A 21,666-nucleotide genomic window follows, 5' to 3' on the forward strand; every position below is an offset into this window, starting at 1 on the left:
CACACACACACACACACACACACACACACACAGTGTGTCACCCTGTCACCCAGACTCATTTAAAACATATCGATACTCTTGTCATGGCACAACCCAGCAGCCGTGACTCACCGCCTTCTTAACTTTGGCTTCGCAAAACTCTGGCTGAAAAAAACAACAACCACATTTAAAAAAAACGATCTCTCTTCTTTCGCCTTGAATTCACATTGATTTTTTTTTCTTTCTTCGACGTTTGCTGTTTGACTGATCAAGGGGAGATTGAACGCCTCCCTGAGTGGCAAAGCATCTCCGTTGTCTCCACTCCCATATCTCTCATGTGGCTCTCCTCCTAGCCCTTCACTTTCTCCATCTCTCTCTCTCTCTCTCTCTCTCTCTCTCTCTCTCTCTCTCTCTCTCTCTCTCTCTCTCTCTCTCTACACAAAACATTCGTTATCATCACAAAGATTAAATCTCTCAGATAGCGGAGTGTGACTAGATGGGACAGGACGCAAACACACACAGAGTAGGAAAGGCCTCATTTTGTTTCCCGGCGCTATATGAACGCAATGATGGGGGAGAATTAAGAGACTTATCTCTCACTCTGTTTTTAGTTCTTGGTATGCTTTACCTCACAGAGCTGTTTTTTGACATTAACACACTGTGTGTGCGTGTGTGTGTGTGTGTGCGTGTGTGTGTTTGTGTTTGTGTTTGTGTGCGTGCGTGTGCATCTATCCCTCTCATTCCTCTGCTATTACCACTAACTACTCGAGGCCGCAGTAGTTCAGGTATTGATTTTTTCTCCTTGTTCATTCTGTCTCTCTGTCCCCTCCGAACCACTCCCTTCAAAGGGTGTGTGTGTGTGTGTGTGTGTGTGTGTGTGTGTGTGTGTGTGCTTGTGTGTGTGTGCGTGCATGCGCTCTCATACATTTTTTCTTTCTTAGAAGTGGTTCTTTCTGAGGACCAATTTCAGTTTCAGAGGTGTTTTGTGTTCTCGTAAGCGGCCTCTACTTTGTGCAATCACAATAAAGTGTGTGAATTCGTCCTTATCTCTGCATTGTGTTGCACTGTTGCACTGCCAACTGGTCACCAATCTCAATTAATCTCTCCTTAATAAGCGTGTATGCACTGGAGGAAAAAAGGCCCCTTCAAAAATAAGGAATACAAGGTGTTCCTGCTTGTAATAAGTAAAACTATCAGTCAATGAAACACTTGGTAAGATTTATTGAAATATGATGTAACATCAAGGCCTTTGAAGATAAAAACAGATCTTGAAATTAGCATTTTGAGTTATATTTCAATAGTATTAGAAGTGTCATCATAACTGTGATGCACAGCAGTATTTATTCACTTAACAAGATATTTAAGGTGCCTAAATATTTAAGGTCCCTAAATCTCACTGAAATGTTACTTGTTAAGTGATTGTGTCTTATCTTTAATGTGCAGAGATATATTGACAAGTGCTTAGATCGATATACTTGGAAAGATTTAGCATTTTTGCAGCGTGAATGAAGTGGGTAGTGTAGACGTGATGTCAAGTCACCTTTATTTATAGCGCACATTTAAAAACAACCAAAGTTCTTCATGAAAAGATCAAATAAAAACACCGACATGAATAACAGAATGTGAGTAAATGTATAAAAGGACTGATGAAATCACAACACAAACACATGGCATTGCACGAAAACAAATAAGTGTAGACCGACGTGCCTTATTTTTCCAAATGCAATTACATAAAATGTCCAGAAGATAGCGGCAGAGGGCTGCAGATACATTTCTTATTTCAGTGAAGGTCGTTGTCATTATATAAAACACAGCAAACACGATTAAAATGTCCTTTAATGTTGGATTATATCTGTATTATTTTTAAGGCATATTAAGCTTTCAACAAGTAATTTTACCTGACAGAATGGTATTTTATTTTCCATTATTTATTTTAACTGTTCCTGCTGGTCCGTGAATTAACTTCCTTTTCCATAAAGCAAAACGCAAACCGCATATAATATGATTTTCAATTCAGGATATTTATTACAGTCTGTTATTAATATATGTAGTACCGTGTCTGTCCTCATGGGGTCAGTAAAGGGCGCGAGACCCTACTCTGTTGCACAGTGAAACAGAAGAAGAAGAAGCTTCAACGGCTGTGGAGGGAAATTACGACAGCCTGTTTAGTGTAAACATCCCTGAACTCGTAACGTTTTGAGCTAATGTAACACATTGTGGACGTTATTCAACCGTCACATTATTCCTCAAAAACAAACGAAAGGTTTGTATTACACTACTGTCGCTGTCATAGTGTTTTAAATGAACATTTACGAACTAACGACGTACCTTTACTAACGGTTGAATTTATAGCGTAACGTTAAAGCTAAACGTTGGAAATGCGCTTAGTAGCTAGCGTTAGATTATTTGTATGCCGAATGTCCCAGTGGTTTGTATTTGTTGTAAATTTCTTATTTAAGGCTGCAAAGTTAATTCTGTCTGCACGAGGTAGGTACACGTTGACTAGTTTAATGCAGTTTTTTAAATGGAGTTTGGAGCTTTCATTTAACGCTACAAGATGGACAAAGAAGACGTAATTTATTTCTTGGCATTCTTTCAATGCATTTGGAAGCTTGTCAAATGTTTGACTCACAGAAAAGAAAATAAACTACCTTTACTTTGTACTTTACTGTCACTCTCACTTAGTCTTGCTCTTTCCTCCTTGCTTTGTTTTAGGAAAGTAATGAGTAGAGAGGAATCCAGAAGAGGCACATGGAGGGGTGGGAGAGGAGCAGGAGGCAGCAGTGGTAGTGATGGATGGAGAGGAGGAGGAGGAGGAGGAGGCAGTGGTGGAAGTGATGGATGGAGAGGAGGAGGAGGCAGTGGTGGTAGCGGTGGATGGAGAGGAGGATGGAGGAGTCGACCATGGAGAGGTGGATCAGCAGGTCGAGGAGGGTGGAGAGGTGGAGGTGGTGCCGCTGGAGGAGGATCAGGAAACCACACCCTCAGCAGCCAGAGAGGTGAGTGTGATTTTCTTTTCCATTTCACAAATCCAGTAATCAACTTTTAATAAAGGACTAGTGTATTGTTTATATGGATCTACGGTATTTATTTTTACTGACAGCTTCTTAAATAAGGAGGCGCTCTTGTTCGCTGCATAACAGGAGAAAATGTGGGAAAAACATAAAATGAGATGAAGACATATGGAATAATATCTTGTTCTTACAATGTTTTATTGAATGAACATGAGAAGCTGCAACAACATGTGTCGTAATTTATCCTAACTTGGTGTTCCTCTTCAGTCCTTTGTCAGGCTACTCTAGACGTACTGTGTCCGTACAAAGGATGGACCCTGTACTTCACAGAAGGTACCGGTAGGTGTCTGTACGGCTCTGTTTCACATGATGATAGTGCTTCATGCTGTAGACGCATATAATGGTCGTGACCATGTGGCTCTTCTGTGTCTGGGATACGTCTTAATATTTTCTTTTTTTCATGTGCAGGCTTCATAGAGAGCTCACCCAGTGTGGAGAAGATCAAAGTGTTTGAGAAGTATTTCTCTTCCAAGATTCAACTGTATGACAAGGTCAGTCTGCTACCGCAACTCTCTATTTAATAAACTAACCATTAAAGTTATTTTTTCTCAATGTAGTCTTTTTATTTTTCTCTTCCAGTGAATTTTCTTTTCACTTTTTGTCCTGTTTTATAAATGTTTCCCGTGTCAGTTAAAAGCTGAATTATTGTGTGTTCGACCACAGGATGAGATTGAGCGTCAAGGCAGTGTTCTGGTGGATTATGCAGACTTGACTGGAGACGAAAGCGTGCGTGGATCACTTCCTGATCTGACCACAGAGCTGAAGGAACAGCCAGAGACGATACTCAACTGTTTGGGTTTGGCCATTCACCAGGTACAACGTATACAAACAATCCATGTGCATAGTATGTTAACTACTTATTGGCATATTATCCTTCAAATTATCTGTCATCATTAACGTTTTTAAAATCTAAAAGCCAGAGAACTGTGGTCGGTTGCACAGCACACGTTAAGTTACAATTGAGGTTTACTTAAAATATAATCTGTTGTACACCCTTAAGTCTTCCCCCTAAGGTTTCCTTAAAATGTTCATGTAGGTATTTAAGGTTTTCTCTTATCTTGGTCTTGGACTTAGGAATCCCTTAAAGTTAGTTGAACCGCATCATGGTTTATAGATGGTTTACAGCGATAAACAAAGAATACGAACGCACCCTGAGAGGATGAGTGCTCTGAGAACTGAGGACCCCAACAGATACACGACAGAGAACGTAGTGCACTTCTTTAATGTTGCCGGCTTCCCAAAAGTGTGTGGGGTTAGAGGGCGAAACAACATCAATATGTACAGTACCTCCAACACAGAGTGAGAGTGTGTGTGTGTGTTCCAGGTTTTGACTGTAGATTTGGAGAAGCAAGCTGCTGAGCTGCATGGTGAAGAGCTTCCTGTCGCTACACCGATCATCAACATCCCTCACATCAGCGCGAGGTAGTGCGCTCACACACTCAGCCGTTTCCCTCGACTTGACACCCGCACAACCGCCGACCACGACTGAGCGTGACTTCATTCGTGTAACTCGTCCACAGGCTGTATAACTATGAACCGCTGACTGCGCTGCGGACGTTGCGAGCCAGTGTGTTCGGGCGGCTGGTGTGTGTGAGGGGAACGGTGGTCAGACTGAGCAATATCAGACCTATGTGCACCAGGATGGCCTTCAGGTGTCTGGGCAGCTCGCACATGCAGTCTCTGCCTCTGCAGCAGGGGAAATACGCTACACCCACCAAGGTATGAGCACACACACACACACACACACATTCAGCTCTCTTTTTCCTGCAACATCTCTTCTTTACTCTTGTTTCCACAGCATACACACATAACCATCTTTGACACCATTACTTACATTCATTTTGTACTTCTAATGTGTGCATACGTGTCTTTCTCAATAAGTGCCTCCAGCCTGATTGTCACAGTCGATCCTTCACTCCGATCCGGAACTCTCCTCTTACTCACACTGTAGACTTCCAGATCATCAAGTAAGTACATCATGTGCCTTTAACTGATCAGCAGTGAGAAACTGTGGCAAGACTTCGCAGATTTAAATCTTTCATGTTAAGATCAGAAAGATCTCTGATCAGAAAGATTAAGCAGGGCAGACATTGGCTGAATTACAGGAGATATAAGTTTGACTCGCACAACGTACGTCATCACCAGTGTCACAAAATGTTGTCGTAGAATATTGCAAGAAACGCGTTCTAATGTAAAAAAAAAACAAGCCCGAGTCACCATTTACATACTTCATTTTACATCACTTTGCGTTCGTGTGCTCCTCCAGGGTGCAGGAGTTGATGGGCGGAGAGCAGAGGGAGACTGGACGAATCCCGCGCACCGTGGAGTGTCACCTGACCTCCGAGCTCTGTGACAGCTGCGTCCCCGGAGACGTAGTCACTGTGACCGGCATAGTCAGAGTGACCAACGATGGTACAAAACACACTGACACACACACACACGCGTTCTTAACTTTGAGGTTAAGTTTTGAGTAAGCGTTTGCCTTTTAGTAGTAGTTAGTTAAATGTAAAAATCTATTTCTGTATAGATACAGTATAAACTATAAACCTGTCACAGTGGCTACAAACAAGCCTCTCACCTAACACTCTGATTTTCTGTATGGAGGAACTTCCCGGGGGAACAAGGATCAGTGTATGTTCCTCCTCTACATTGAAGCCACTTCAGTCAGCAACACCAAAGGTACTGAAGCTTTCGTGTTAGCACTTGAGTTACACAGAGCTGTTCAATTCTTTTTTTAACAAAGCAATACGGTGTTATTTCTTCTTCTTCAGGTCACAGGTCCAAGTCAGGTCAGGGGTCAGGAGGGTGTCTTCAAGATCGTTCTGGAGGGGAGGAGTTCAGTCTGAAGGAGCTGTATGCCATCCAGGAGATCCAGTCCCAGCCGGACCTGCTGAGACTTATAGTACAGTAAGATCTTTATTACCCACAATATGTTTACTGGTTTCTTATTCTTCACCTTAAATATCAACTTGTACTTTTATGTCTCTCAGGTCTTTGTGTCCCGTCATCTACGGCCACCAGGTGAGTCGTGCGGTGCGCTGCACTTCTAACAAGATTAAGAACCACAACAGCATTTTCATCAGAGGTTACAAAGGGATATTTGTTGAGTTCAGGCCAACATCGTGTGTTCTTGTGTGTCCCAAGCTGGTGAAAGCTGCTTTGTCTTTGGTGTTGTTTGGAGGCAGACAGAAACACACAGACAAGAACAGCGTCCCAGTCAGAGGAGACCCTCACATCCTGATGGTGGGAGACCCGGGACTGGGGAAGAGTCAGATGTTGCAGGTAACGCAGAAAACACACAACACTTTAAATGGAGCAGTTATACCTGACAGAGACTTGTAAAAACAGAGGAAACAATGTTTTTTTGTCACTCTTTAGGTGAGGTTGTAATGCCAGTTTCAGTGTGTACATGTAATCATCATACTTGTATATTCTTTGTGCGCTGTGTGTAGGCAGTGTGTAATGTGGCTCCCAGAGGAATCTATGTATGTGGCAACAGCACAAGCACCACAGGTAAATCATCTTAAAGTGCTACTCTAAAGTAATGCAGGAGGTGATTACTCTCCGGACAGTTTTTCAGATCTGTTGCAACATAATCAAGTTGGGAATTCAATTTTCAATGTTTGCTTTCATAGGACTAACCGTGAGTTTATCCCGAGAGTCAGGAAGCGGGGATTTTGCTCTCGAGGCCGGAGCCTTGGTTCTGGCTGACCAAGGTAGGAAAGAGAGAGGAAGAATTGCTGGCGCACAATTTACTATTTTAATAATCGATAACAATTGGCCCCAGAAATCCAGTATCGGTCAGGCTCCTGTTTGAAGTCATCTCTCCCTAAATATTGTGCCCAACTTAAAAATAACCCTGGAGTGAAATCTGAGAAATCACCAGAATTGTAGATCCATGCTTTCTCTCACTCCAGCTTGTTTTTTTTCTCTTTCTCTCTCTATCTCATTGTCTTCTTGTCTTGGCCTCATTCTCTTTTGGTCCTCTTCCTCTGTCGGTTCTCTTTAGGCCTGTGCTGCATTGATGAGTTTGATAAGCTGGGCCACCAACAGCAGGCTCTGCTAGAAGCCATGGAGCAGCAGACTGTGAGTCTGGCTAAGGCCGGAATCGTGTCCTCTCTGCCTGCCAGGACGTCCGTCGTAGCTGCTGCGAACCCCATTGGAGGACATTACAACAGAGGCAAGACGGTTTCTGAAAATCTGAAGTAAGTTGGCTCAACGGCCAGTAAGTTAATTGAGCGCTGGAGGATTTTACCGTATATATCTGTGTAAATATATAAGTGGTTTACTTGTATTTACAGTTGTGCATTCTTGACTTTAGAATGGGCTCAGCGCTTCTCTCTCGATTCGACGTCGTCTTCCTCCTCCTGGACATCCCAGATGAGTCGCATGATCGCCACCTGTCAGAGTACATCATGGCGAACAGGGCAGGAAAAGGCAGAACCAGCAGTGCCGTAGTGACCAGGGCCAACAATGAATTAGAGACCTCCATCCTGCTGGATCACTCGGACATGCCGCTGTCTGAACGTCTGCAGGTGAAAACAAATGGGACATACTCAAAGTGTACAGTAATTAGCATAATTAGCATTTATGTATTGTGCGTGTATCTGTGTCAAGGTCCCGGCAGGTGAAACCGTGGACCCCATCCCGGTGTCTTTGTTGAGGAAGTATATCAGCTACGCTCGTCAGTACGTCCACCCCTCGCTCTCTCCCGAAGCAGCAAAGACTCTTCAGACCTTCTACCTGTCACTGCGCTCTCAGGCTCACTCTGCTGATTCCACACCCATCACCACACGACAACTGGAGTCTTTAATCCGACTGACTGAGGTAGGTGTCTTTATGTGTTCACCCAACAACATGTCATGGATTAAGACACTCAACAACCTTTTTTCTGCCTTGGATTCAGGCTTGTTGAACAAAAGGAACCAGTTTCTCTTTTATTGTCACAGTACTACTTTTGTTGGTATTTGTGCAGGCAAGAGCCAGACTGGAGCTCAGAGAGACGGCTACCAACAGTGATGCTGAAGATGTGGTGGAGATCATGAAACACAGGTGACACTACAGGAGTCTTTGTTTGCAACTAACACACAACGCTGCATCTCTTCTTCAAATAGCTTGTTTTGTCCGAACAGCCATCCAAAACTTAAAGATATTCAGTTTACTGTCACATAAGACAAACACAAACGCGCAGCAAGTCCTCTAGTTCCAGAAGCTCGAAGCGGGTACTATTTGGGATAAACGATTAATTAATTATCAAAATATTTCAGCGCCGGTGTGTGTATGTCACTTACCTTAAATGGTAAATTTAAGAGATTTAGGGAGAGGAAACATGGATTTACGGCTCCCTGCAGCATGATGAATAGCTGTTGTTTTTTTAATTCTAGCTCACTGCAATATACTCCTACAAAACCATTACAGATCTGATAACTGTGAACGGAACAGAAAGATCATATTCTGCCGTAGAATTATCTGTTTTGGAATGAAAAGTTCTCACTCTCCGTGTGTGTGTGTGTGTGTGTGTGTGTGTGTGTGTGTGTGTGTGTGTGTGTGTGTGTGTGTGTGTGTGTGTGTGTGTGTGTGTGTGTGTGTGTGTGTGTGTGTGTGTGTGTGTGTGTGTGTGTGTGTGTGTGTGTGTGTGTGTGTGTGTTTCAGTCTGGCTGATACGTATTCAGATGGTCTGGGCAATCTGGACTTTGAGCGCTCTCAGCTCGGATCAGGCATGAGTCAGCGGAGCGCTGCAAAGCGACTGGTCAACGCACTGCACCTGCACGCTCAGAGGACCAATCAGACGCAGTTTGACCTACAGACACTTCGATCGGTGGCCAACAAAATGAACATCAAGGTGAAAGCTCTTGGATGCACAGAAATGCTCACTCACTTGATAAAAACATTCACGTTAATTTGATTTACAAACACGAGAGCCACAAACACATCCATGTCATTTTCTATACAATCTCTGAGAAATTAGCTGGTTATAGAATCGTATGCATGCTGGATGATCTATTCAGTCATTGGTTGACTCCTTCCAGGTGATGGATTTTGAAGGTCTTGTGAGTTCCCTGAATGAACAAGGTTTCCTCCTGAAGAAAGGAGCCAAGCTGTACCAGCTGCAGACCGTCTGATCGCTGACCACACACCTGCTCCTTCCTGCTGACAAGGTCAGTGTTCAGGATGAATGAACAGCGGCTCTTTTTGTAGAAAAGGGGGGACGTCATTACCAGACCACTCACCAAACCACCAACCAGCCGAGTACTGTGTAACCTTTTTGAGGAGACTCTAACGACTACAATGACGGGACGGATCAGCTATCGACTCAAACCTCACAGAAGGCATCTCTCCACTGGACGTTTCCTAAATGAACACAAGCTTCCTGCTGAAAAGAGGAACTGAGATCCACTGACTCCAGTTCTCGCACATCTCTGCTGAACTAGTCTGCATCTATTCTCACACAAAAAGCTTCAAATTCAACACGGTGTTATTTATCCTACTTGTGATTTGGTTGTACATGCATCAGTTAAGTGGGACTACAAACGTTACTCAAGCTACTTCAAGCAAATCTAATCTAGTGCCAAAGATACCAGTATCTTCGTAAAGATATAAAAACTATCTGGTTTTAAACTAGTGTACTCAGTCAGGTACACCTTGCTTTCAGTGTACATGTATTACACAGTACATGGTTACTGATTCAAACAGTTGTAGCTGAATTTAGTTTTTCTAATATTTCAAAGGAAGGTCAGTCTTTGACAATGTGCTGAATGTCTGAGAGAAGATGAGATATATTTATATTCGATAAATGATAAATAGATGACTATAATATTAAAGTACATTTATGTTTTCCACACAGGTGACTTTGTTCTAGAAATACTTTTTGACTGCAGTTCGAAATTACTGTATTTTAGGAGTAATTGTTTTAATGTACATAAAATTACGTGTTTATATAAGTACACATTCTCTGTGTTCAGTAGCCTGATAGAGGTAGATGTTCTTTGCACAGTTGCTTCCAGTGTGTCCTCACTTTGTAGCGCTGTTTCTGTGTTATGCTGCTCTCGGCAACAGAAGTGGAACCACGCTGCTCGATGCATTCATCCACTGGGATCTCAAACACGGAACAATTACAGAGCAAGTATCCAAAATCGTAGCCCATTTAAACATTTTATACCATCAATGCAGGAAGCTTCAGTCATTGAGATTAATTGAGATTAAGTTTTTGATGCTGGTTCATATTACCTTCCCTACCTGTTATGCAGATCTGTTTGATGCAGTATTAAGCTTTCATCATATTGTTATCAGATTTAAAAATGTTCTCAAATCTCAAGAGTCAAGTATTGATCACACTGTAGTATGTTGATCTAAAAACCTGCAAGTGTGCACTATTGGCTTCTCATTTGTGTCTTTAAGCTTTCTCAAATGCTCTGTATCGTCCCCAGTTTCTGTTTATTTTTTGTATGGTGTGCACTTTATCAGTAAATATTTAACATTTGGTTCATAAATTATTTTATTGTCCTGTTAATCTCAGCATTTTGTTGTTTTTACACGATTGACAGTGATTCAAATGCTTCTGGTTTTCAATTTAAATACCAGAATACATTAAATATTTACTTTTTTATCACCAGTCTAAGAAATGATAACTGTGGTGTCATTTTATCAAAGTATTCTTATATGGTGCTTTTCTTTTGCTGGTATAAAAACTGATCTGTCTGAACCAAAATATTATTTATTTTCAAAATAAGAGTCTTGGCGAGTTTACGACTTCCTGTGCGGTGTCACTTTACGGCAACATGGCAGCCTGCTGTCTGGAGCTATGATTCCGTCGGCTCTTTGACCGTTACAGGCTGAAACTTCGTCATGAAGACGGTAACGGACCGCACGAGACCAGACGGTCGTTAACGGAGGGCTCGTGAAGATAATGATGATGTGTTTTGAGAAGATTTCCGGGCCTTTGTGCCGCAACGCAGCGAATGTTCGCTGTCTGGTGTCTGCGCGCGGTACGTCATGGCGGCACAAATACACACCCGTCACCGACTACACACCTATGAAACAGTCCCCGGTTTGTGACTCGTGGCTCTGCAGAGTCACGGGTACGGACGGCCGCGTCGCGTGCTGGAGTGGGATCCTCCTCCAGCAGGTTAACGCGACACCTTGGCACGCGCAAGGAACCGTGCTGCTGCCCCGGGGAGGTCACGAGAGGTCGGTGGCACGGTTCCGGTCTCTGCTGCTGTCCCCGAGTGCCCGTGGGCTTTGCAGCGGTAAGACCAAGGAGACACCGGAGAGCTCTCCGGTGGAGGAGCGGAATGAAACCGGGGATTCGGTACCGGGAGAAGGGCTCTTCAAGTTCAAAGAGCTGGTGAGTACAGTAACTGTAAACATGTGAAGTGTTTAAGTGTGTTCAGTAATATAGATCTTCAGATCATTAGCAGTACAACAATGTAATACTACTAGTAATGGTACAAGTACGGCCTCTTTTCAGAAATATAAGTATCTAAATGTACTCATTGTGCAGCAGAATGTATTATGATTATAACATAGCTATATTTAAGTATATCATAGGATTGTTACTGATGCATTCTTGTAGAGGCACAGCTTGGCAGATTTATAACAATGCACTTGTGTGTAAAATATATACAAGAAGTAACAGGAAGCTGTCAAATGGATGAAGTGGAGCAAGTACAATATTACATTTAGAAATGTGACTACGGAGAAGCATAAAGATGGACAAATGGATGTAGTTCAGCAATACAAAGGTGTACAGTATACAGAGCTAGTCTGATAGGATGGGCTGAGTAATCAGCTATTAGCATATAGCAAGTCAGGAGAAATTACAGTACATAAATGTGAAAGGTATAAGAACACAATAAGTATTTAGTGAGTAAAATAAAATCATAAATGTGTTTGTGTTGTTGTTTTAGTAATTAGCTGATATGTCATCAGACTTTTGTAACACAAATATCAATATTGGCCTCATCATCTTTCTGTGTTTTGACTCATCGATGTTCATTTTAGTTGAAGATGAGGACGAACAGAAGCACTCTCTTTGTACCAAACTTTAGTCTGATTTATGTGCTGTGTTGATGTTACTAAATGTCTACTAACAGCATCACATCTGTTGTTTTTCTTTGCAGTATGAGAACCCGTGGACAATCCCCAACTTCCTGTGTGTGAGTCGGATTCTGCTGGCTCCATTCTTGGGTCACCTGATCATCCAACAGCACTTTCACCTCAGCCTGGCTCTGTTCACACTGGCCGGAGCGACCGACCTGGTAATGCAGATACACACACAGCGGCCTCCAAAATGATGTTGATTTACTGGTTTGTTAAAATGTCTCCATCTCATTCTGTGTCTCTCAGTTGGACGGTTACATTGCCAGAACGTGGCCGACTCAAAAGTCTGCGCTGGGCAGCGCTCTTGACCCATTGGCTGACAAGATTCTCATCAGTTTTTTATATGTCAGTCTCACCTATGCTGAACTCATACCAGGTATTGTATTCTTAATGTCGTCCCGTATGGAAGAAAATGATGGAATAGAAGTGTTTTTCCATTTACTTGCAGTGTGTATTATGTGATTATTTATCGTGTTTCTTTTGTTTTAGCTCTGCTGACCGCTCTAGTGATTTCCAGAGACATCGGTTTGATAGCTGCGGTCTTCTGGGTCAGATACAAGACTGTACCTCCACCGGTGAGACTCCTTACATTTCACTCTGAACACACTTTGACTGAAGTAAGAGTAATGTCCTCTGGATTATAATGGTCGACAGCTGAGGAATACTATGAATGTCTCTTTTTTTCCTCCAGGTGACCCTGATCAAGTTTTTTAACCCCTGCTACACCACAGCACAGCTGAAGCCCACACTCTTCAGCAAGGTGAAGCACCCCCACCCCTTGAGTCCATAATACTTGGCCTGTTAAACTCTCTTATGCAAAAACTAACACATTCAAATTCACTGTCAAAATGTTCCTTTACGGCTCCACCATGAATTCTGCATGAATTATTGTGATACCTGGAGAGACTGGTGGCTGGCAGGAGCTTCTTAGCTGCCAAAACATGTTGTTTTGTTCTTGGAACCAGCCAAGAGACGTGTCACATGTACAACAGGTTTTCCCAAAAAATAATTCGCCAAACTTGATTTGTTAGAGAAGCAGGTAGTCTGTGTATGTGGGAGGGTTTTGTATATAATTATGATCTGACTTTGTGTATGTTCTTGTTAGGTGAACACGGCCATCCAGCTCCTTCTGGTTGCATCCTCTCTGGCTGCTCCAGTCTTCCAGTATACAGACAGCGTCCTGCTGCAGGGCTTATGGTAAAGCACACACACTACACTGTTTTACATATAGTGATATACTGTATTACTGTATATCATCTATCATATACTGTTACTTATGCATACAAACGCAGGTCTCATCCAGTCGACTTTAATAATGTCCGTTATTTGTAAGTGTCGTGGTTACAACAGAACAATGTTTAATCTCTGTGAAGCACATGAACGCTGTTTGTCCAGCAGAGTGTTCAGGTTCAGAGCGTTGACTCATTTCTGTCTCCAGCTCAGAGAGATGTGGAGAGGAGCTCTGGCTCAGGACAAACATTTGATTGTGTCACAGTAACCTACATTTCTATACAAATTCAGCAGATTGTTGAAATAAAACAGGCATCAGTATTTTATTTTTGTATTTTTCATGGGACAAAACCGTGAAGCCTCTGAAACCAACGTGTAGCGTGAGCGTCTACTTAAACTATAGTCAGCTTCTACATACAAGTTAAATAGGAAACTCAATGCTCTATTGTAAAAACTATAGCCAGGTTGACTATTGCATCATTTGTTTATTTAAAACACAATTTATAAATGTTAACAAATTCAGTTGAAATTATGGAAGCTGATTAAGAATTCCACAAATAATAAAAACTTGGTGAAAATGATGCTGTAGACATTTAAAATAAACTAAATTGCCCAATAAGCTAACCAGGTGTCTGAATTACAGTTTGTGTTGTATTATATTGCAGGTATGTAACAGCGGTGACAACGGCAGCCTCAGGCTACAGCTACTGGCACTACGGCCGCAAGACTGTCAAGGAGCTAAACACCAGATCACCATGACAAGCGCACGAGAAAACACCCAGAAAGCATTGCAAAAAGCACCGAACGGTTCCGGTAGAGACACTGAGCGGCCGTGGCAAAAGTCGGACAGACGGACGATTGGCCAGGAGCTGTGAAACCAAGTAGCTGTGACAGTCATGGCAATGACACACGGTAACCAACCATGGCCGCAGATGGTCTACTGCAACACTACAGCAGCGCTGCCACTGGACCCGCTGTGGACTCGAGACACCTGCACACAGATAGAAACTGCAATCACAAATAGACCACACACACACACACACTCTCAAACATACATTCAAACATACATGTCAAGTATATGTTCAGTAATCCGGCAAAAGCTTCAATTTTTTCTTAGTTTTTCAATCAGGAGGTTGCAACATCAACATGATTGTCATTTTTGTAAACCAATGATTTCTGATTAAAACAGAAAATCTGCTTCTGTGCGTTTGTGCACGTGACTGCAGACGCATGTTTAATCTCACGAGACACAAATCTGACGGTCCGTCCATCCGATCAGCGACCAGAGGATTAAGAAATGGGAATAAAGATGTGATGACACGCTACCAGCACGCCGTCTTGGTCCGGATCTAAAGCAAATTATCCTTATTTAGTAGAGCGGAATCAATTATACTATTAATACATTAATATAAGATTTACCCTCGTGTCAATTTTAAATAATCCAAAGTATTTGTCTCACAGAAACAATCCTAAAATTGACTCCTTCAGTGTGAGAATTTGCTTCTTTTATGTGTTTAATATCCCTGTAAATATCTTTGTTTTGGATTATTGGGAAACCGAGGATCGTTTTGTCATTATTTTGAGTAAACAAGAAAACAAACAGATTATTCAATGGTGAAATACTCAGATTACTCTGGGATTTAGATTGTGTTGCCTCCGCGCCGCTTGAGGCCGGAGGTGTTGTGTTTTCAGGTTGTCTGGACGTTTATGCATTTTGCCAAATCTCGTCAACACAATATCTCAGGTCTGGAGGGAATTTCTTCAACAATGGCAAAAAAATGTCCATTTGGATTTAAGGATGAACTGATGAGGTGGTTAAAGGTCACTGTGAGAGGATGAAGACATTCTGGACAGACGTGGAAGTAAACGGCATACAAGCGTGAGGCAGTAATTCCAATTTAAAATAATATATCACACCTGAGCTAGCTAGCCAGCGTTTTTTGCTGTTTCATCGCTGACCGCGTGCCGATGACTGCCAGGCGTGTGCGAGTTGTTATTTCGTGGCCTTGTGTGGGATGCCTGCTCATTATCTCCTCGCCGAATCATTTAAAAAGTCTCGTTCTAAAATGAGATATCCATCGCTGGGAACACATCGATACCTATGCTCATTAAATGAGTGCATAAGTTCTGGTGCTTTTTATTAGCTTCCATGAGATGGTTACTTAAGTCCATATTTTGAGGACACAGATTGGAAGTGTGTGTAATTTGGAAGCTCGGGATGATGCCCACAGGCTTCTCATGGAGTGTTTGGGGAAAGCAGTTTAATTAGCGCTGCCTCGGAGATGAGAGCTTAAAATAAATCCAACCGCTCTTTTGTTTTGGAGCTCTTCGTTCTTGGTGAACTTGTGCTTTGCTGCATGTCAGCATGGACGACGCTCCTTCAGTGCGATGTTTTTTTGTGATTGATATCACTATAAATATCTAATATCTTTGTGTTTTGACTGTCTGTGGGACATTTGAAGAACTCGCCGTGGGGTCAGAGAAACTGAGGACAGTTTTTCATTATTTTCAACAAGAAAATAAACGACCGATGCAGCTCTTATTGATTAGTCTGGGATTTAGATGAACTTGCCTCCACACCGGTGATAGCTGCAGCTGGAGGCATTATGTCACGAGTCAGCAGAAGACCAAAACTACATCTCAGTGTTGCTCGTATGCAGCATGTAACGTACAGTAAAATAGCAATCGAACCTGCCGAGTTTCATAAAAAACACTAACGTATCAATTAAATAAATAAATACTTAATAATACGACCACACACCAGAGGACGGAGATACAACTAAAATGTATGAAGACATTTGTAGTGGACTTTATTCTGATTTAGCTAAATTATCAAAACTCAGTCACACTGAAAGTGATTTAAGTCTTGTTCCTCGTCGGTGCCCTTTGACCCTGCTTAGGACAGGAAGCCACTGTGAGGCCTTTCTCAACCACTAGATGGAAGAAGCACATAGACTCTTTAGATGGTTTCATATCAATTACCTCATCGCCGTTGATGTTGAATTTATTCATAAAACATTACCAGTATTAAGGTTTGTCTCTGGTCACAGCTTCATAATAATAATAACTTTATTTATAAAGCTCTTCATACAAGAAATGTAGCTCAAAGTGTGTTATAAAAGTAAAATGCAACACATTCAAACAAGGTAAATATACAACAAACTAGGCATAAAATGTCAGTAAATTATAAAATATATAAGGGAAGTAACAAAAAAAGACCATTAAGGATAAAGCAAATAAGAGTTTGTTAAAAAAACGAATTATATATATATTATATATTTATATATATATATATTATATTTATATATATATATATATATATATAAAACAGATCAAATAAATATGTTTATTTAGCTGTGGTTTGTTCATAAAACAGTAGCTAATACTTTACAACAAATAATTCTTCCTGTAGTGATTAATGTCTGTGCTGCTGCAGTGTTTCGTTAAACCAGTGTGACTCTGCATGAACCTCAAATGTATGTGGTTAAAAAGGAGCAGCTAACTATCAAATAATCGTAGTTTTCTCATTGAGGTTTTTGTTGTTCCAAAGAGACATTTGTTTCTCATCAAGAGACCCCCCCCCCCCCCCCCCCCCCCCCAAGACATCAATACAATTTATTTGCTTGTCATGAAAATGTTCATATTTAAAGGTATTGATGTGTGCAAACGATCAGCTTCTGGCGGTTTGAGAGAAACGGTCGTGGTGTCAGTGAATGTCCCGTAATGTGTTTCATTGACTGAAATGCTTCAAAACTGCAATGTAGTGAGAGAAGCTGCAGGCAAGCGTGCCACAAAGAGCCTGCAGAGAGAAAACATGACACATGAGCGTGCATTTCTGTCTAGAACGTGCTTTGATGGCTTGTGTTGTGTTGCTGGCTCTTCGTTGGTCCTCTGTTGTTGTGTAACTTGATTTAGACCTCCAGACACCGTCCCCGTTTTGAGACCAGTTTACAGTAACCCGGTGATACAGATGATTTAGTGATGGAGGCGAGAACTGCCAAATGTGCCTTCACACTTCACAGCCCGGCTCTGCAGAACCCACAGACGCTAACAAGGACACACTCTGGATCTGTACGCTCGTGTCAGCACGGCCCTCCGGCTACCGTTCACTGCTGCAGTCCATCGTGCATCAAGTGAGATAATCCCGTCTCCTCCAGAGCTGCAGCAAGCTTGGCTCTGCTCAGCAGCGTCTCAGGGTCGACTCTATGTCAGCCCGCTTATTTTACTAAGCAGGGGAATTTCAAATGGAAATGCCAAAGCCGGCATTTATACCTTTATTTCCATTGACAACTCAAAAAGCTGTCTCTGCGTTTCCCCAATTCACTTGTTGTACACTCAGAAACCCGTTATCTTATTGCTGAAACCAAAACATTCTGGAAACGGTTGGTCGCTTTATTTTGTCACAACACTCCAACAGCATCTTACCTGATTAGAGAGCATAACTTTGAAATGGCTAACAGTGTGCAGAGTTGTTGGTCCGACACATATGTGAACTCTGCTATAAAACCTTTCCGAGCACAGTCAGTCTCTTTCAGCCCTTTGTTGATACACAGCAACACAGATTGGGGATCATCAAAATCCTTAGAGTCCATCCTGTGGGGGACCATGAATGTTTGAGGAAAATGTCATCAGAACCCATGCAGTGTTTGAGGAGATACTTCACTCTGGACCAAAGAGATCAGCAGCAACATGTCTTTTTAAGGTTTTATAAGAACTGTAGCTTCAGGAGAAAGTAGGGAACCCTTAAACTGTTTCCAAAAGACATCAGAACATCCAGGACAAGACTGCAATTAACAGAAGGATGCTGCTGCCACAACATCCGGGTGCACTTGACACGGCTGGTGTGCTACAACCAGTAAACATGTCGGCATTTTTCCGGTTGCTACGCAGCTCTGTGGGATCGCTGCCTTCTTTTAAACGTGTGCGCAGCTCCGGGGTGTGACTGACTCTCTGAGCCATACTTCATCTCAAACTTAACTGGTTATGAAACCCATTGAATCAGAGTCCTTCTAGTTCTTACAGGCCTACGCACACACACACATACACACACACAGCTGCACCAATACAAATCCATATGGGTACTGTAGCCATGCACACACACACACATGCACACTTGCGTCTTTTCTGGTCCTGAAATAGCTCTCAGCCTCCCACTCTCCCTTATATAAGCTCCCAGCACGGAGATCTGCTGGTGAAGACTGGGGTGTGTTCAAGTGTGTGTGTGTGTGTGTGTGTGCGTGCGCGCCTCTGTCTGTGTGAGTGTCAGTGTGTGGGCAGTAGGAGTGTCTTAAATCTTGTGTGTGTTTCTGTCAGCGGGTTTCTGCTGGTTATGCAGTGTGCGGCAATTTGGAAAACAAAAATGTTCGTTTTTATGCAACAATCTTATGTTTTGTAGATTTGGCCATCGTCATCCTCACCATGGCGCTGAGATTCTGTGACATCACCAGGATGCGGTCTGTCAGGGTGAGCAACACATTCAGTCAGACGGAGATTCAGGTTGTGGAACAAACCCGACCCGGACGATGTGGAGATATGATATCGATATATTATCTGAACCAAATTGTTAAGAATTGAAAATGAATGTTAGCCGTTAAATTAAAAAACTCAGCTCCAGTTATTCCGCTGGTCAAAATCAGAACTGCAGAGTTGAAGTGTAATTGTGCACATATTTATTTATTTATTTATTCTTTTAGAATAAATTGGACATTGGGATGATTTTCACTTTTTATTAAAAGCTATTAAATACAAATGTTGAAAGCGTGAGGAAATAAAAAACGAATGAAAATCAGTTTTAAACAATCTGTACTTAATTCTTAATTACATGATTAAACTCTGATTTAATATACTGTTGTCTAAACACTTGTTGCTTGTCCTAATAGACATCAGACCCGCTCGTGATATTCAGTCTGAAGTCATGAATGGAGAAAAGGAATCCACAGGATGAATCTCTGTCCCCAAAAAGTGCCATAAATGGCGGTGTGTGTTTTCTCCATTCGTTGGTCTTTCTGAATGCAAATTGGGCAGAAAGATCCTGAACTAATTCCATTTGAGACCAAACCTCCCACCCCTTCTGTCGGAGCTCCTCATCCCACGAGCACCTGAACTGCTCTTTTGTGCTGACAGCCGTAGAACTGTTGAACGCTTCCCCGGTGCTCACTGAAGCGAAGCGTCTGCTGGGTTTCTGTGAACAAATCCTGATCTGCACCAAACAGCATTTGTACTGTTTTTATTTGGTAAAAGCGAAATCCCGCTGGTCTCTAATCATGGTCTGATGACAGGTCATGCATTCATCTTTCGGTGTAGCGCCAGGTTTGTATTCAACAATTCATTTTTGGGATATTTGCCAATAACATTGGCAGTGGCACTGAGTAACAGTGTCAGGTATGAACAGTATCATGGCAACATGAGTCTCTTCATGTGTCTCTTTATGCATTCAAGTGTGAGTGTGTAGGAGGCTGCAGGCTGGTAAAGTGGGCCTTGCAAGAGTACATCAAATGCGCGATGTGTTCGTATCGAAGGCTGTGTGTAGATTGCAGGGTCACAGCGTGGCATCGGCAGAAGTTCTTGTGAAAGTGTACATGTGGAAATCAATATTCTCCTGCATAAGAGTGCGTGGGTTTGGTAAGTAGAGTTGTGTGTTTACAGATAATCATTTGGGTCCATTCTTATAAAATCATGTTTTTATATCACACTATAGCTTACCAGTGGTGTTCCTGACGAATCCGAACATTAACATTGCTGTCGGAGTGCTATGTTTTAGTGTCAAAATTATATTTTTCCCATATACACACACACACACACACACACACACACATACACACACACATATATATCCTTATTACATAGTAACTTAAATGTAACTAAGTAGCAGATTGATGCAGCAGTAGACTGGTAACTCCCATGTTCTGTCAGGTAAAATGTTATATTTGAAGAGAGCGATATACCAAATTATTTATTCAGCCAAAAACGCTCAAATGTTTTCTGGTTGCCAACATGAGGATTTTCATTTCTTTCTCTGTTTTTTATCGCTGTCAATTGCATATCTTTGGCTTTTTGACTGGTGGTCGGACAGAACTAGCAATTTGAAGACATCAGCTTGGGCTCTGTGGAAATGAGAATGAGCATTTGTTTTCCATTTTTTGACATAATAATTCATCAAAAGCCCATAATCAGACAGAAAACATTATTTCTGATGTAGCTCTAGTGGTATCCAACCATGCAGAGGTTGTTGGTTAGCTTTGGTTTATTCTATCTGTCTCTGATATTTCTGCATCCACTACAATACAATGAAGACAAATGAAGATACATCTTCCTCAATAGGAAACAATGTAACATCTCTTGTTAGACAATGTGGAAGCTAAATTAAAGATTATGACATAGTACACATTTTGCGATGATGAATTCAGTTTCAAACTTGCTCAATCAACATTATGAGATAGCAAGTAAAACATTTTGACTTATTATCTCATAATCATCATCCGTGTGATGTCACTGAGGATGCTTCTGAGCATGTTATTGCATTTGCTGTTCTTTGAACACTTGACAACCTGTTTCACTGAGATTGATGTACAGACTCCACAGCTTCTTGTTAAACGCAACACGCAGTGGCAGATATCACAGACGGTCGTGTCCTTAAATGTCCTCATTCCCTCTGAATCTCCATACTCTCCTTCTAAACCATATTCTTATTCACTGGACTCTTCGTGCACTAAAACTGCCAATTTCTGAATGAATATTTAGAGGCAGAGACACATTGTTACTGCTTCCTGCCCGTTTGTTATTGACTGTTTTTAATACAATATTCCTCCAATACTCGGTTATTTAATCTCCACAGTCTCGCCCACTCTCCTCCGTCCTCTGTTATGATTAGTTGTGTTTGTAAACATAAAAACAATTCCAACCTGTGCATTTTTAAGAACACTATATCGCCAAAAGTATGTGGACAACATTCTACATATTTCTGTGGTTGTTTTCAATAGTTTGAGCTCTGCCTCATGATTCCAATAAAGGTACTTTGTGTACTTTCTAACTTTGTCTACAGTTCGAGACTCTTTCTTGTTTCAACAAAGTCGGGTCCATCGAGGAGAGGCGGGCAATACCACAGAGTTTGGTTTCGATCCAACACCACCATCATCAAGATGATCAACACCAACCCCGATATGTTTTATCATCAGAGTTATCTGTTTCGGGATCATTCGGGATGAGCCATTTATTAATCTGGTCAATGCATCATTGATTTTTCTGACTATATTTTCATCACCACCAGATTGTGGCGGATTGCCTG

The 21,666-nt window shown here is 41.9% G+C and overlaps 2 protein-coding genes across 2 annotated transcripts; both read left to right on the plus strand.

Annotated features, from left to right (window-relative positions):
* The first annotated feature begins 2,125 nt into the window (after nt 1-2,125).
* On the plus strand, nt 2,126-10,473 carry mcm8 (minichromosome maintenance 8 homologous recombination repair factor). Its single transcript, XM_079280890.1, has 21 exons — nt 2,126-2,242; nt 2,695-2,978; nt 3,261-3,326; nt 3,462-3,544; nt 3,717-3,866; nt 4,378-4,475; nt 4,574-4,772; nt 4,935-5,020; nt 5,320-5,465; nt 5,658-5,732; nt 5,825-5,960; nt 6,044-6,074; nt 6,198-6,335; nt 6,506-6,566; nt 6,689-6,769; nt 7,063-7,258; nt 7,375-7,588; nt 7,671-7,880; nt 8,029-8,105; nt 8,706-8,895; nt 9,083-10,473. The coding sequence occupies exons 2-21, from the start codon at nt 2,702-2,704 to the stop codon at nt 9,173-9,175; spliced, it is 2,607 nt and encodes an 868-aa protein (XP_079137016.1). The 5' UTR covers nt 2,126-2,242; nt 2,695-2,701; the 3' UTR covers nt 9,176-10,473.
* Nucleotides 10,474-10,832: 359 nt separating this feature from the next.
* On the plus strand, nt 10,833-14,579 carry crls1 (cardiolipin synthase 1). The gene is made up of 7 exons (XM_079280766.1): nt 10,833-11,397; nt 12,173-12,310; nt 12,399-12,528; nt 12,642-12,727; nt 12,844-12,912; nt 13,258-13,349; nt 14,048-14,579. Exons 1-7 carry the CDS (start codon nt 10,960-10,962, stop codon nt 14,139-14,141), a joined length of 1,047 nt encoding a protein of 348 aa, XP_079136892.1. The 5' UTR covers nt 10,833-10,959; the 3' UTR covers nt 14,142-14,579.
* Nucleotides 14,580-21,666: the final 7,087 nt, after the last annotated feature.

Source organism: Melanostigma gelatinosum, assembly GCF_949748355.1.
Source record: "Melanostigma gelatinosum genome assembly, chromosome: 12".
Classification (NCBI taxonomy): Eukaryota; Metazoa; Chordata; class Actinopteri; order Perciformes; family Zoarcidae; genus Melanostigma; species Melanostigma gelatinosum.

Excerpts from the sequence above, each read along its gene's own strand:
- mcm8 (XM_079280890.1), top strand. The coding sequence starts at position 2,702 with ATGAGTAGAGAGGAATCCAGAAGAGGCACATGGAGGGGTGGGAGAGGA. Across the intron at positions 5,961-6,043 it reads CTGCTGAGACTTATAGTACA|GTCTTTGTGTCCCGTCATCT; the intron begins GTAAGATCTTTA and ends TATGTCTCTCAG. Across the intron at positions 6,567-6,688 it reads CAACAGCACAAGCACCACAG|GACTAACCGTGAGTTTATCC; the intron begins GTAAATCATCTT and ends TTGCTTTCATAG.
- crls1 (XM_079280766.1), top strand. The coding sequence starts at position 10,960 with ATGATGATGTGTTTTGAGAAGATTTCCGGGCCTTTGTGCCGCAACGCA. Across the intron at positions 11,398-12,172 it reads TCTTCAAGTTCAAAGAGCTG|TATGAGAACCCGTGGACAAT; the intron begins GTGAGTACAGTA and ends TTTTCTTTGCAG. Across the intron at positions 12,311-12,398 it reads TGGCCGGAGCGACCGACCTG|TTGGACGGTTACATTGCCAG; the intron begins GTAATGCAGATA and ends TGTGTCTCTCAG.